The sequence below is a fragment of the Callithrix jacchus genome, chromosome 16 (assembly GCF_049354715.1).
Source record: "Callithrix jacchus isolate 240 chromosome 16, calJac240_pri, whole genome shotgun sequence".
In the NCBI taxonomy this organism is placed as follows: Eukaryota; Metazoa; Chordata; class Mammalia; order Primates; family Cebidae; genus Callithrix; species Callithrix jacchus.
The window spans coordinates 97466736-97482484 of NC_133517.1; the positions used below are offsets into that span (position 1 = coordinate 97466736).

The following is a 15749-nucleotide window of genomic DNA, read 5'->3' on the forward strand; positions in this document are numbered from 1 at the left end:
CATCGTAAATAGAGCTTCTAAAGGATGTACTTCAGGCAGAAGTAAATGAACTGAGAAAAGGGCTGAACTGTGAAAAAGAATGACTACTAGAGCACTAGTATATAGGCAGGCAAATGTGGCTCATGACCAAATGTAGCCAACCACCAGATTCTGTAAACAAGTTTTATTGGAACACAGTCATACCAATGTGTTGACATATTGTCTTTAGCTCTGCACTATAAAGCATGGTTGAATAGTTAAAACAGAAAACATATACCTGCTGAAATGAAAATACTTAATATCTGGCACTTTATTGAGAAAGTTTTCCAACCTCTACATTAGTTCTATATGTGCCAAATCTAAGCAATTATATTACAAAATAATAATATCATTTTAAAAATATAAGAAAATACATAACAATAACCTCAATCTGGAGAGAAGGATTAAAGTGTTTTAAGAACTGTGTTGCAGGCCGGGCGCGGTGGCTCATGCCTATAATCCCAGCACTTTGGGAGGCCGAGGTGGGTGGATCACCAGGTCAAGAGATCAAGACCCTCCTGGTCAACATGGTGAAACCCGGTCTCTACTAAAAATACAAAAATTAGCTGGGCATAGTGGCACACGCCTGTAGTCCCAGCTACTCGGAAGGCTGAGGCAGGAGAATTGCTTGAACCCAGGAGGCAGAGGTTGCGGTGAGCCGAGATCGCGCCATTGCACTCCAGCCTGGGTAACAAGAGGGAAACTCTGTCGCAAAAAAAAAAAAAAAAATAGAAGTGTGTTGCTCAGGTGGAAAGTAAATAGACTGATTTATTGTATCATTTAATAAATTAAATATGCATCTTAATATTTCTAAAACTGAATCTTTGTGGAAATCGTATTAATTTCTAATATAAAAAAAGGAATAGTAAAAAAATAATTGTCAATATAGCAAAGGAAAACTTTTTACATTATGTTTACATTTATATATGTATTACATTATATATACTTTACATAATTCTGCATTATATATTACTTTACATAATCATGTAAAATAAAATTACTTATATAGTTTATACTTATAATAAAATAGTATATATTACACAATATATATCATGTATTATATATATTTAGTTAATTAATTTACAGAGACAGGGTCTTGCTCTGTTGCTAAGGCTGGAATGCAGTGGTGCAATCGTAGCTCACTGCATCCTGGAATTCCTGGGCTCTAGCAATCCTCCCTCTTCAACCTCCCATGTAGCTAGAACTATAGGTGATAGCCACCACATCTGGGAAGTTTTAAAATTTTTTGTAGAGATGAAGTCTGCCAAAGTTTATACTACAAATATAATAGCAATTTATATCATATAAATGTATAATATAAATATTCATATCATACAACTTTTATATTGCAAATGACTATAAGACAAAGGAAGTGGAAAGACAGTGTATAAAATAGGAGAAAATATTTGCAAATCATGTATCTTATAAGGGTCTTCTATCTAGAATATTATAAAGAACTCTTACAACTCAACTCTAAGGTGGCAAATAACTGAACTAAAAAGTGGGCAAAAGATTTGAACAGAAGAAAATATTAGGCTGGGCATGGTGACTCACACCTATAATCCCAGTGCTTTTGGAGGCTGAGGCAGGCAGATCACTTGAGCCCAGGAGTTTGACACCAACCTGTGAAACATGGTGAAACCCTATCGCTACAAAAAAATTTAAAATTTAGACAGGCATGGTGGTGTGTGTCTATAGTCCCAGGTACACAGGAGGTGGGAGTATAGATTGAGCTCAGGAGCTCAAGGCAGCAGTGAGACATGATTATACTACTGGATTTCAGCCAGGGTAACAGAAAAAGACCCTATCCAAAAAAAAAAGTAAAAGAAAATATTAAAGAAGACATACAAATGGCCAACAAGCCCATGAAAATAAGCTCAACATTATTAGTTATTAGGGAAATGCAAACCGAAACGACAATGAAATACCACTTCACACCACTTTTATTATTTTTATAGTAAAAATAAGCACCATTTCCATAAAGTAAGCTTCAGTTTTATAAATATTAAGATGTGTATTTAGTATATTAAATGATGTACAAATCAATCTATTTACTCTCTGCCTGACCAACACATTCTTAAAAACACTTTAATTGTTCTCTCTAGTGTAAGAGGTTATTGTCTAGGATGGCTAGAACATAAAAAAGAAAAAGAAACAAAGCAGATAATAACAAATAGTGACAAAGATGTGGAAAAATGAGAACCTTTGTACATTGATGTGGAATTGTAAAATGGTGGCAGACAGTTGGGATGACAGTCTGGCAATTCCTGAAGAGCTCAAACCTAGTTACCATACAATTCAACAATTCTACTCCTGGGCATGTAGCTCAAAGAAATTAAAGCAAATCCACAAAAAAACCCTGTAAAAGAATGTTTATACCAGGATTGCTCATAAAAGTCAAAAAGTGAAAACAACCTCAACTAGCCATCATCTGATGAATGGATCAAGAAAATTTGGTATATCCATAAGATGGAACACTATTCAGCCATAAAAACCACAAAGACTGCTACAACATGAATCAGTCTTTAAAATATTATGGTGAATGAAAGAAACCAGTCACAAAAGACCATATGCTCTAAAAACATTACCTTTAACTTTAAAATTCTATGATTATATAAGAGTATTCATATTATTAAGGATTAAAAATGTATGAGCAAAATCATGCTTTCTTTTGACAAATATAAGAAAAGTAGATTTCAGTAGATATTTCAGTACAGAGAAAAGGAGAGAGAAATCAACATCAAAGTAGAAGTCAGAAATTACACAGGCTATGTCTGCTTTTCAGTGACAGTATGTAGAAATTTCAACGACATCAGGACTCATACACTTACATCCTAATAATGTGAACAAGGTGTTGACCTGTTTAGCACTGTCAAAAATTTGAGCCTTGTTATTAAAATATATATTCACGTTAGTTACTTTGTGACTCAAAACTTTTCCAGGTTCACATTTTGTTTGAAATGAATATGTCAAAGTTCAAAAGGTTATGAATTCATAACTGAAAACACAGAAATGTGAGAAATCAAGTATATATAGAAGAAACATGACTCTAATCATCATATAATTATTTACTTTGTGTAAACAAATGAGAAATCTAAAAATACATTATTCTTGCTATAAATAATATATTCATGCAATTATCTATATATATATAATACATTCATTCATAAATCAAGTAGCTTAAATTAATATCAACCTACTTATCATTTTTAGTTCAGCCTAATATCCAAAACCAACTTTATTCCCATTAATTTTTCCTGTGTTTATATTTTAGTTATATTATTTTGCATATGATCTTTTATAGATAACATATATGTAAATATATGACTGAGATTAAAAGATATGGATGGCAATAAATGGCGTGACTTAGTTCATTTACTTTGGTCATGAAAATCTTTCAATGAGAAGACTGATTTCTGTATACACTGACACATTTAAAGATATCAAAATATCAAAAAATATCCATATAAAACACTAACCATAGGAAAAAAAATTTTTTAATATACCTTCTTCAAGGATGGGTCGTGGGATAACAAATGGGATCTCCTGCAGAGGTTCCATATACTTGTGCCCAGCACTAATAATCTTTATTTGAGGTAAACAGAGGACAAGTGTTCCTGGCATGCTGGTCTGCCCATGGTACCAACTTCTTACTGTTCCAGGAATGTCACCACATACAATTGTACTTGGGGAAGGCAGACTTTCATTTGGAATAAACACACAACAAGATTGTACTTCAAGCTAGAAAAGAAAAGCAGAATTAAAATATTTGGATCAGACTAAATACACTGTCAAACACCTAATGTCTTCATCAGAATAAACAACCAAAAGAGTAAATGTTCCATATTTATGTCTTTATGACTTATTTTCACTAATGAATATAAAAAACACTTGAAAAGGTATTGCTTAAGCTTGTTATAAACTTGACACAAAATGCCCAGTGGCAAGTGATAAAAATATGTCTGCCCTTCCATAGTCTTTTCCAAGAAAAAAGACTGAGTTAGAAAGTGTGCTGGCAAAAGAAGATCAGAAAATCCTCCTTCTTTTGCAGTTGATTAGAAAATGTTAACACCAGATAAAGCCTAGAACTACCTAGCATTTTATTGCTGTTACTTTTTTTAAAAAGGGCTATATTTACGTGAATTTAGTTCTCCATTTTTACTTTACAGACTAGAGTATATGAAAAAGAGTATAAATTGTCTCAATTTATAACATGAGACAACCATTAAAGAACATGTTTATATCACATACTTTCACTTTTTATATATAACAATTCAAGTATACATACATATATCAGATGTATTATATATAAACAAATACATGGGAATAGGCAAAATCAGAAGACTTAAAAATCAGAGCATTATTTCTTCCTTTCTTCATTCTTCAAATTACCTAAGTTGTAATTTCACGTATTAATGCTCTCCTATCCCCACTGGAGTTACATTAAATTGCCAGCCCCTTAGAGATTAAGATAAAGAGATAAAGTAAGCCCAACACCAAAAATGAATTCATCATGACTTCTTAAGTCAGAAGCAATGTATATTAAAGTCTATTTGTCTTAGTGGTGCCTACATATTAATACTGCGTACTTCATTATTAAATTGCTCCAACAGCCTACGATACTTAAGTTATTGACAAAATACAAACCATATTGGTTGATTTTCTACAAAATCTCTGTCATACAAAGATGTTATCTGAAGGTGTGATAAAAATAATTTTTTAAAATTCATAAATTCTTGGATATTCAAAGAAACTATATTAGAAAAAGATTACATTTTTAAAAGATAATAGTAATATCTCTTCTCTTGGGGCTAATATACTACTCTGGTGACAGCATGATGATATGTAATAGGTTTAGAATTCCCAGATACGATAAAAAAATTTGCCAACCTATAAATAAACAAACCTGTTTGTCTTTGCTTCACATTTTGGGGCATGGACAAACTGATGAATTCAGTGAAAAAAAATACAGATAAAATTTTGCAAAAAACGTGTATCGGTTCATGAAGCATAAGCTCATTTTAGTTCTAAAATCTTATCCTGCAGATCAAAGTACATGTGTGTTAAGTAGTTTATTGATTTAAAATCATGACATGTTTTATTTATTTTGAAATAGAAATCTATATTGTCCCAGGTAAGTTACAATTATGCTTTAAAATATTTAACATAATTCATTAGTAATTTTCAGTTGCACAATTTAAAATGGCACACTAAGAGCATATCCTCTATTAATTCAGGTTAAAATGTCAAAATATGAAGTGTCAGTATTTAACACTTTATGTAGGTACTGATACTATGTTGAAAAATGCTTTCAAAAGTGTGAGGTAATTAGTTTAATATGTTAGTGTACACAAATATATGCATACATATCCTTAGGAGCAAATTTAAATCATGCCAAAATTTCCAAAATCATAAAACATAAAATTTCACTAATTTAAAACTCAATTATTCCATCAAGTATAAAGAATGTGAGCAATGCAAACAGAATCAATAGTATAGTAGCATCAGATACATTACAACTCTAAAATCAACTTTCTAAAATACGATATATGTTGTGAGAATTCCTTTAATGATAGGAATCATATAATTAAAATTACATGAAATTATTATGATGTTATATCTATTATATATACTAAAGCTATCACATAAATCTTTTTACACTTTTAAAATGACTGTTAAACTGTATGTATAAAATTATAGTTTTAATGTAAAATGTTGAGTGATTTATATTCCTGAATATAAATCTGCAGCAGTAAATTTTGAATTAATGTAAGGATCTGACAATCCGAGGGAAAGAAAATGAAGTAATCTGCCAGTAAGAAGTCCTCAAGCTGGGGGTCAGATCATGTTCATGGAAACCATCTGGTTGGGACCCTCTGAGCCACACCAAACCCAAATGATCTTTTAAAAAAATATCCTATTCATGAACACATCACAGCTGCACTGAGTGTTACTTCATTTTTCCATGGCAACATCCTTTCTGTTTCAAGGATCTTGTTTCAGTTTTGGTAGCAACGTGTTCTTTTGCCAATATTGAACACATTCATGTGTTAAAGTGAAGGGATTATTACAGATTCTTGAAGTAGAACTACCTCTATTTTGATTCCTACTAGGTCAAGGGCTACATATCTAAGTAGCATATATGACGATAAACCGATAAAGCAAAAATTATTTGTTATTCTTATTTTAATAAATGAAATGGTTACAATGCACTTTTTCCCCTGAAGATTCTAGTTTATATGTTATTTATAAGATATATGCCTTTGTAAGTCCCTACCCCTATATATGAGGTTTGGGAAACATTTTTTTTTTCTTTCAGTGCTCTATAATCATGATCCCAAGTCAGTTAAAAAGAAGAGACTAAGATAGATTTTATTTACCCATTCATCTGAAAATCCTAATTAACTACTGCCCATCATATAAAGCATTTTATAGATAAATGCTTTGAAATGTTGTACCACATTTTCTTGCTTTTTCAATAACATTACTATTTCCTATCCCCAAATAATATATTTAAAACTTGAAAATATGACAATTATATTTTGCATAATTTCTACAGAATCAAATGCTTTCTATATAAATATATGTTACTCTTCAGGAAACAGTTTCAAATAAAAAACAAAAATAAAGAAACATTGTAGGTTCTATTTCATTTACTTTTTCTCTCTTTTATTCATGTACTCTCTAATATCTATCACAAACTGATCCAGATGTTAGGAATACAGAGACAAAAGACATAGTCCCAGTCCTAAAAATGCTTAAAACAAGATCGCTTTCAAGTATTAATATCCTAACAGAATTCTCACTAGAACACAAGCTTTATGAAGTCAAACATTTGCCTATTTTGTTCATTATATAGTTTCTGTACATTGTACAGCAGTACATGTAGTATGTACTCAATAAACAATTGTTATATAAGTAGAAACAATTATTTTGATCAGAGACAGTAGTAAAAATAATTGCTTCATGCATATTATTCATCATTTCATTCCAGCAGCAACCTCTAAGGTGATAAATAAAACTGATTTGTTAACGAGATGAATTCAATTCAGATGTGGGATCTTTGACAAGTTATTTCGTCTCTCCATGACTTCAGTTTCCTCATCTGTAAATGAGGGAAATTATATCCCTCTTTATAAAGTCAATAAGTAACAGCAAGTCTCTCCTATATGCGAGATCCCACATATTATTAGTCGCCATAGATTTATAAAAGATGTCACAGTGCTTTTATTTTCAGATACTGTTGCTTACACTTTCACTATCTATGTTTATAGGATCCACCAAAATAGGTAGTATTCCATTTGCACTACAACAAGTATATAAACTATCACCCAAATCACAGTTTTCCTATTTGATAAATTTTCAGTGCATCATGAAAATATTATGGATATCATCGTATGCAGAACTTTAAATACACCTGATTTGGGGCCATAGATTAAAAGGCTATAGTTGTTTGTCTTGGTTGTCAACCTTTCCAGAATAAGTTAGTTATAAATCTTCACACTTTTTCCATAAAAATCTTGTCAAGGGAAGACATAAAAAATTCCTAGATTTGAATTCCAGACTTCCTCCTAACAAACTACCATGTAATGGCTGTCACTTGTTCAGTGCCTATAAATAAGAATGTGAGTCTTTGTGAAAAACAATTTGTAAGGTCTAAATATAAAATCTTACTTTTATAATTGGCATGATTAATAGTTGATCTCTCGGGCCTAAAATGCCTATTCCTATTTAATCCTGAAGATAAAGGCCAAGGAGCTTACTGGACACGAGGACATAAAGCGGTATGATATTTTTTCATCACTAGTCATGCTCTAGATGTAACTTCCTAGAAGAGAGAATTCACCTGGCTCAGCTTAACTGGCTTATGCTGCTTGAGACACCTTGACTGACACTCTCATCAAAATAACACAGAATGTGGGAAGTAGTTCTCAAAGGGAATAACAGAGCATTATTACCAACGGAAAGAGACCAGAAAGCTTGGTACTGAAATTAAAAATGCCATGAAACTACACTGTCCACTCAGAAGACTCCAGAGAGTACAAAAAAAAAAGGAAGGAAGAAAAGAAAATTGCTAGTAAATGCCATAGTCCAACATGATAAACTTCAATGTAAATGATAAAACAAAAAAGCTAAGTCTGGCAATAAGCAGAGAACTATCTTCCTCAAAAGGAGTAAATTCTAGTCAGCACATTTCTGTTTCATCAACTGGCCAATTGGCAACTATTGCCAATTGTGTGCTTCTGGAATAAAAACAGAGCTTTAATAGAATCCTTGTTAATGAGCAGTTTCAGAAAACTTGGAAAGAATAGGTCACTTATGCTAATCTATTGTTAAAAGTCCCCCAAAGTTCATATATTTTTATTTTGTTATTTTTATTTTTGAGACAGAGTCTCACTCTGCTGCCCAGGCTTGAGTGCAGTGGTGCAATTTCAGCTCACTGCAACCTCTACCTCCTGGGTTCAAGCGATTCTCCTGCCTCAGCCTCCTGGGTAGCTGGGACTACAGGTGGGCACCACCATGCCCAGCTAATTTTTGTATTTTTAGTAGAGACGCGCTTTCACTATGTTAGCCATGCCAGTCTTAAACTCCTAACCTCAAGTTGTCTGCCTACCTACGCCTCCCAAAGTGCTGGGATTACAGATGTAAGCTACCATGCCCAGCCAAAAGTTCATAGTTTGTTTTTTTTTTTTTAAAGACTGTCTAAGACTAGAGGGAGTATTATAAAATAATCCATTATAATTAAGTATGGAAAGTCCTTCTTCCACACTGAAAAACAAATAGGTTACAGCAAATATTGTTAATGATTTTACGTAATACACATCTTTCTTTTCTAGGTAAAAAAGAATATGGGCTTAGCAAATACCAACTTTGGCTCCAAAATCAACTTTCCAGAACTCTGGTTCCAAACATAATTACTTGCTCAAACTTCCACTAAAAGAATAATCATTTGAAACCTTTAAGTTATGATGTCCTGTTTTATCTGATGACAGCTTGCGGGGTTTTCTGTTTTATATTTTGACTCATAAAACATCCTAGTATCCTTTTAAAAATAAAACTCAGATTTTCAGAGACTAAATTGTAATAATTTAATCAGAATCTAATTTTATCTTTTAAAATGTTCATAATACATTAACATCTGGAAATGTTTAAACACAGAGTATGTTTAACACATGGCTGAGACTAGGGTGAGGCAAGCCAAGTACCTAGGTCATATTCAAGATAACCTATGTAAAGATGTGTTGTTTAGTACTGCCGTGATTATGTTAACTGATACGCAATACACTTACTCAAATGGAGGAACCACAAAATAAACCATAAACTTCCAAATAGTAAGGAAGATAAATTTTATGTAATATGTATTTTACCATAATTAGAGATAAAAAAGGAAAACCATTACCATCACTTACAATTAACTCAAAGTGATAGATTAAATTTGTTTGTGATGATAAAGCTAATAAAGTTACTGCATCATTGTAAAATAAGCAAAGGAATCACAAAATATTGTTAGAGTTGGAAGTGACCTTAAACATTACTTAATTTATCCGTTTCATACTGCAAAGAAGCAAGTAAAGCACATAGTTAACACCTAGAATTTGACATTGCTGGCCACTAGTTCCTTAAAATCCTATGCATTTTGTGCTTTCACGAACTCTCTAGTTTCTCCTCCTCCATTTCTGATCACTAACATAATTTCTTCAAGGACATTCTCTCTTCTACTATTTTTAAAATGGTATTCCTTTGGCCCATTGCTCTTTCAACTTTACATGCTTGCTTGAATGACCCATTCTCCTGGTTTGAAAACCATCTGTAGATAACTCCTAAAATTATTATCTCTTCTCTTAATCTGTGTCTTAAACTCCAGATATAAATATCTACTAGATACCTGGATGTCTCACACATATTTAAAATACATATGTAAATTCAAAATCCCTATTTGCCCCTAAACCAGAAAAGCTGCTTCATTTAATAGCATCACTGCCACCCACACACCAAATCTAGAATCTAGAAGACCTCTTAGACTCTTATCCCTTATTCTCCAAATCAATTAATTACTAAGCCCTGCTGGTTTTATCTTAAGTCTCTCAGGAGTCACTGTCCACTTGGCTTACTGCCTAGTGGTTTGAAAGCTTTGTGTTATATATTTCAGTAGTTTTTTGGTTATTTCAGGCAGTAAAATAAATCTGGTTCCTGTTACTTAATCCCAGCCAGAGAAAGACATTCTCCAGTATATCTTATACTGTAGAATACTGATATACCTACTAGTTTATAGTGTAAAGATTTCTGATATTACTTGGTATCTCAAATTGAAATATTTTCCTAGAGCTGTCAAACAATCATGTAAACCAATACTTTCATGTTCTCTATTGCAGAACTATTCAAAATGATATCAATAAAAAGATAATTATACCACCTTATTCAATTATTTATATGATAGATAAGAGGGAATTGGGTTATTTTTAATATAACTACTTCTGTTATCATGAAATAACATTTAGGACTTTAGTAAACTTTAAATAACTAAATATTATTGGTAGCTATCATATTCTAAACCATACAACGGTGTCAACTCAATCTTCCACAAAGCAATAAATATTCACCTAGGATAGGATCTAAATACAAGCCCTAGGCATCCTTTCAGTAAGTAACATTCCTCTTGGTATTCCCATTTCTCTTTTTTTGTTATTAAATTTTCTAAGGGGCTCCCTATAAGATACTTCATACCATGGCACTTAGCCTTTTGCCAGCTAGACCAGGACAACTATTATGTCTCTTCTGTTTTCTAGGAATATAGCCTACCACCTAACAAAAATTAAGTGCTGGATGTCACCACTGTACAATGGCTATCTCTAGGGGAGAAGGACAGGTAAGTCAATACAAGGAGTTAATAGGATATTTATTAAAAGGATTCATGATGGATGAGATTGGTGAAATATAGCTGATGTCACTAAAACAGTCATATTTCTGCAAGGTAAGAGTTAAAACCATAATAAAAGAATGACAAGCCATACTTTCTTCCTCCCATTTTTCTCTTAACTTTCTTATAAGCAGCATGCTCAGAAAATAAACACTGTAAAGGACTGCTAAAATCAAGGTTATTTGCTCTTATATTAGTATTTTTATGAACTGAAGATGTTTTGGATGATTTCTAAAAAGTCTTAATGACAGGTATGTATTTATTATAGTGATTAGACTACACTATAGCTATGCATAATTTGTCTATATCCATGAGTATTCATTTTCTATGCTATATAAGAAATCACCACAAATATAAGAGACATTTGTTGCAGTTTCTGTGGGTCAACAATCTGGGTATAGCTTAAATACTTGAAATATGGTCTCAAAAAGCTGCAATAAAAGTACTGACCATCTGTTTTTTCATCCAGAGGCTCACCTGGGGAAGAATACACTTCCAGATTCACCCTAGTAGTTGCTTTAGTTGCTCACAGAGACAATTTGCTCACATCTGTAGGACTAAGGGGTAGCTGGAGTGTAGGACAGACTAGGGATTTCATAAATATTTTCTGAATAAATAACAGAAATTTCATTCAACTGCTGAATTTTGATCTTAATCAAAACTCCTTTATTAAGTGCCACTTTTTTTTTTTTTTTTTTTTTTTTTGAGACAGAGTCTCACTCTGTTATCCAGGCTAGAGTGCAATGGCATGATCTCAGCTCACTGCCTCCCTGGTTCAAACGATTCCCCTGCCTCAGCCTCCTGAGTAGAAGGGATTACAGGTGCATATCGCCATGCACAGCTAATTTTTTTTGTATTTTAGTAGAAAGGGGGTTTCACCATGTTGGCCAGGTTGGCCTTGAACTCCTGACCTCAGGTGATCTACCTGCTTTGGCCTCCCAAAATGCTGGGATTACAGGCATGAGCCACCACACCCAGCCAAGTGCCACATATTTTTAACATTAAATTTAACTAGGGCTGAGTGCAGTGGCTCAGGGTGACAGAGTGAGATTCTGTCTCAAAAATAAAATAAATAATTGGAAAATAAAGAGAAAAAAAGCTAATAGCCAAAAGGCTGAAACATACTAAAACTTTCTCCTTGAATACTGTTTTTTTCAATATTCAGTTATTTTCCAACACATTTATACTTTCTTATATACTTCATTAATTTCTGAAAAACCTATATTCTATATGTTATAATTTCCTTTCAACCTAAATAATTTCTTTCAGAATATCTTTTAGTAAATTTCTATTGGAGAAAAGTTCTGTCTTTATGTATTTATTGGCCAACATTTTTGATGAATATTTTGCTGACTGGAGAATTCTATATTAATTCTATGTTATATGCTGATTTTCCGTAGCACATAAAAGGTGTTCTGGTTTCCATTGTTTCAATTGTCTTCTGGTTTCTATTGTTTCTAAGAAGATGTAAGGAGTTATTTTTAACACTGTTAATCTGTATATAACATGCCTTAACTGTCTACCTGCTTTTAAAATTTCTCAAAAGGACAGCAACTAAAATGGTGTGTTGGCAAGTCCTGGACATCTGGAGCTTAATTCTACTGAGGACACACTGACAGACAAGGAATGCTATAGAATCATCTCCATGGTAGGTGAAGGTAACACTAGGGGTGTTATCTCCATCACTTCTTGTCTGCCTGCTGAAGGGCAGTGTAGCCGTTAGCTGCTTTAGTGAAAAGCTACAGCTACTGGAGAGAAAGATGGAATGAAGAAAGAAAACACAAGAGTTACTGAGAACCCAAATGTTTCCTGATTCTTCTAGGGTTAGCTTAATTGACACATAATGTTCATGCAAGAGAATCATCATCATTATACTCAAATTATTTTAAGAACAATAATTTAATGAATTTCTCCTTGCCAAACTATGATCACCATGAAGGCAGGACTGCATTACCTTTCTTCAGTATGTTCTTTGAATACAGTAGGTTAACTTTTGCAAAATGAATCAATAAATGAATAAATTTTGTCAGTTGCTTTCATATACTTTATCACTCTATATTTTCCACCCTCTTCATGAAGAAGACATTATAATCTCCAACCTGTGGACATAGAATCAAGAAGAAACTCCCCAATATTACATTGCTAAGAAATACATATCTAGGTGTGCCTTACTTCTACTTTCAACCTCTTCCAGGATAGTCTTCTGGTAAACAAGAATATTGATACATAAAGATCTTACCACTTTAAATAAAATAAAATAAAATGTTCCCCTTGAGTTTTCAGTAGCTTTACTACTGGCAGTTAGCTACGTTCTCCTTTTTATATATTCTTGAAGTATTCTGAGATGCCCAGATTTCAAAAAGTGATTTGCTTGTCATGTTTATTTTTTATTTTAGCCCACTGCTTCTATAGCAATGTCAGTTTAAGACCTCAGATCTCTATGAGCTTAATATAGCTATAATTTTATAGATCATAAAGCCTCATTCTCATAGGTAAGACAGAAACTACTTTCTATTGCAACTTTTATATCTTAAGTCAAAGTGAAAGGCATTGACTTAAGGCTTTGATATTACTATCTGGTACATATAAAATCCTATAAGGATGCCTATGGTATCACAGAGAAAAAGTCTTATGCAAAAACTAAAATTCATAACTGTAAGCTTATCTAATAGCATCTAATTGTATATTTTCATCAGGTTAAACATAATCTTGAAGGAAAGTAATTCAACAAGATAAAATTGTGCATTTTAAAGCAAAAATAGATGAGAAGAAAATTTAATAACAATAAGGAAACAGCTATCATTATAATTTTCTTCTCCTTTTCTTTCTTGACAGAGTATTGCTCTATTGCCAGGCTGAAGTGTAGTGGCGCAATCTTGGCTTACTGTAACTCTGCCTCCTGGGTTCAAGTGATTCTCCTGCCTCAGCCTCCCAAGTAGCTGAAACTACAGGTGTGTGCCAGCATAAACCAGTAATTTTTTTATTTTTAGTAGAGACAGGGTTTCACCATGTTGGCCAAGATGGTCTTAATCTCCTGATCTTGTGATCTGCCCACCTCGGCCTCCCAAAGTGCTGGGATTACAGGCCTGAGCCACCATGCCCAGGCAGTTTAACTTATAGTTAGGGAGGAAAAACAATTAGATAACTCTTTCATGTTAATTTAATTCCAACTCAGACTTTATCTCACTACTGAGATATGAATGAATCTATATGTACATTAAGCATTTAAAATTGTAAAAATAAAACTTACACAAAAAGTAGAATTAACTAAAATATTTTAATTCAAGGAACATCTCAAAATGTGTATATTCTAATAAGTATAAGGAAGATCACGAGTTTCATAAAATTATTTTATGATAAGTGAAGTACACCAATTATTTTCAACTAAATTATAAAAATGAGATGGTATACATAATTGTTACATGTGAGAAAAGTCTTACCAATATTAACAATGCTGGGAATTAAAACATATTATAGAAATTAGATCCATAATATTTCTAACTTTTATTTTACCTGTAGTGTGAGATGCTTCACTGCATTCCAAACTATTCCAATAAATTCCTTCATTCTTTCTTCAGGACTTCTACAGCGTTCAGATATATTCAACACAGGTTTAACAGGAACTGACAATGGGCGGGATTCTAAGTATAAGAATGGCTAATTATTTAACAGAAACATACCTTACAATTTCACAAAAATACACCAAAAGTAATTTTAGAATTGTTTATTTTCTTGCTTAAAATTACAATTTTTATATGAGGTTACAAATTATCATTTTAGATCATTTTCTCTTATATAATTACTGATTTTTGTAAGTATTCAAAAATAAGTAGGACTAATTTGTTAGAAGTCAGGATAGCATTCACTCTTGTTCACTCTTGTCAGGATTAGCAACTGGGAGGTAGACTTAGGAAGTTATAGTATTGGTCTATTTATTAATTACATACATGTATTCACTTTGTAAGAATTCATTAAGCAATAACAACTTGTCCAATTCAGTATAAAGGTAATACATCAATAATTTTTTTTCTTGGGGGAAAGAAAAACAGAAATTCAACTACAAAGCACTTGATTCACCCAAAATTGATAGAAAGTGAGTCTTTCCATATGAAAATGGTAAATGTTCCTGATAACAAAAGGTTACCCATACAATCTCTCAATTTTAAAAAGTGATTCTGGCCAGGCACATTGGCTCACTCCTGTAATCCCAGCACTTTGGGAGGCCCAGCCAGGCAGATCATTTATGGTCAAAAGTTTAAGACAAACCTGGCCAACATGGTAAAACCTCACTTCTACTAAAAATTGGCCAGGTGTGGTGGCAGGTGCCTGTAATCCCAGCTACTTGGGAGGCTGAGGCAGGAGAATCACTTGAACCAGGGAGGAAGAGACTGCAATGAGCTGAGACTGCACCACTACAGCCTGGGTGACAGAGTGAGACTCCATCTTAGGGGGAAAAGAAGTGATTTTGATAATAACCAAAAGAGGTATGTGATTACATAAAAGGAAGATTTTTTAATAAAATGAAATGTGATCTTCCACTCTCTATATTATTTAAAATTTTGTTCATCCAAAGTATAGAAATTAAAGGATTTCAACCATGTTTTCATGATGAAAGGTTTCAGGAATTATTTTAAACAACTGAGTAATTTATAATAATGTATTAAAACTAAATAGATTGATTTAAAACTAAACAGATACATTTATATAATACATCTTATGTTAATGCAAATACATAATTTATATGTAGTATGTTAGGTACTTCTAAAGTAGCATAAAATAAATGTCAGATATAAATAAATTAAATTTGAAGATC

General features: G+C 32.6%; 1 protein-coding gene across 27 annotated transcripts in view; it reads right to left on the reverse strand.

Annotated features, from left to right (window-relative positions):
* The window catches only part of VPS13B (vacuolar protein sorting 13 homolog B), an 822207-nt gene that overhangs the window by 434878 nt on the left and 371580 nt on the right, over positions 1 to 15749 (reverse strand). For 26 of the 27 annotated variants that reach the window (XR_013528186.1, XR_013528187.1, XR_013528188.1 and 23 more), the window contains 2 exons: positions 14450 to 14577; positions 3525 to 3759 (listed from right to left, as the gene is read on the reverse strand). Coding sequence is in view for 15 of the 27 variants with exons in the window: in XM_017965662.4 (XP_017821151.4) it covers positions 3525 to 3759; positions 14450 to 14577 (363 nt within the window). In the remaining 12 variants the exon portion in view is untranslated. Of the gene's footprint in view, positions 1 to 3524; positions 3760 to 14449; positions 14578 to 15749 lie in introns of those variants that run through there. The other variant, XM_035277325.3, reaches the window with a different exon arrangement.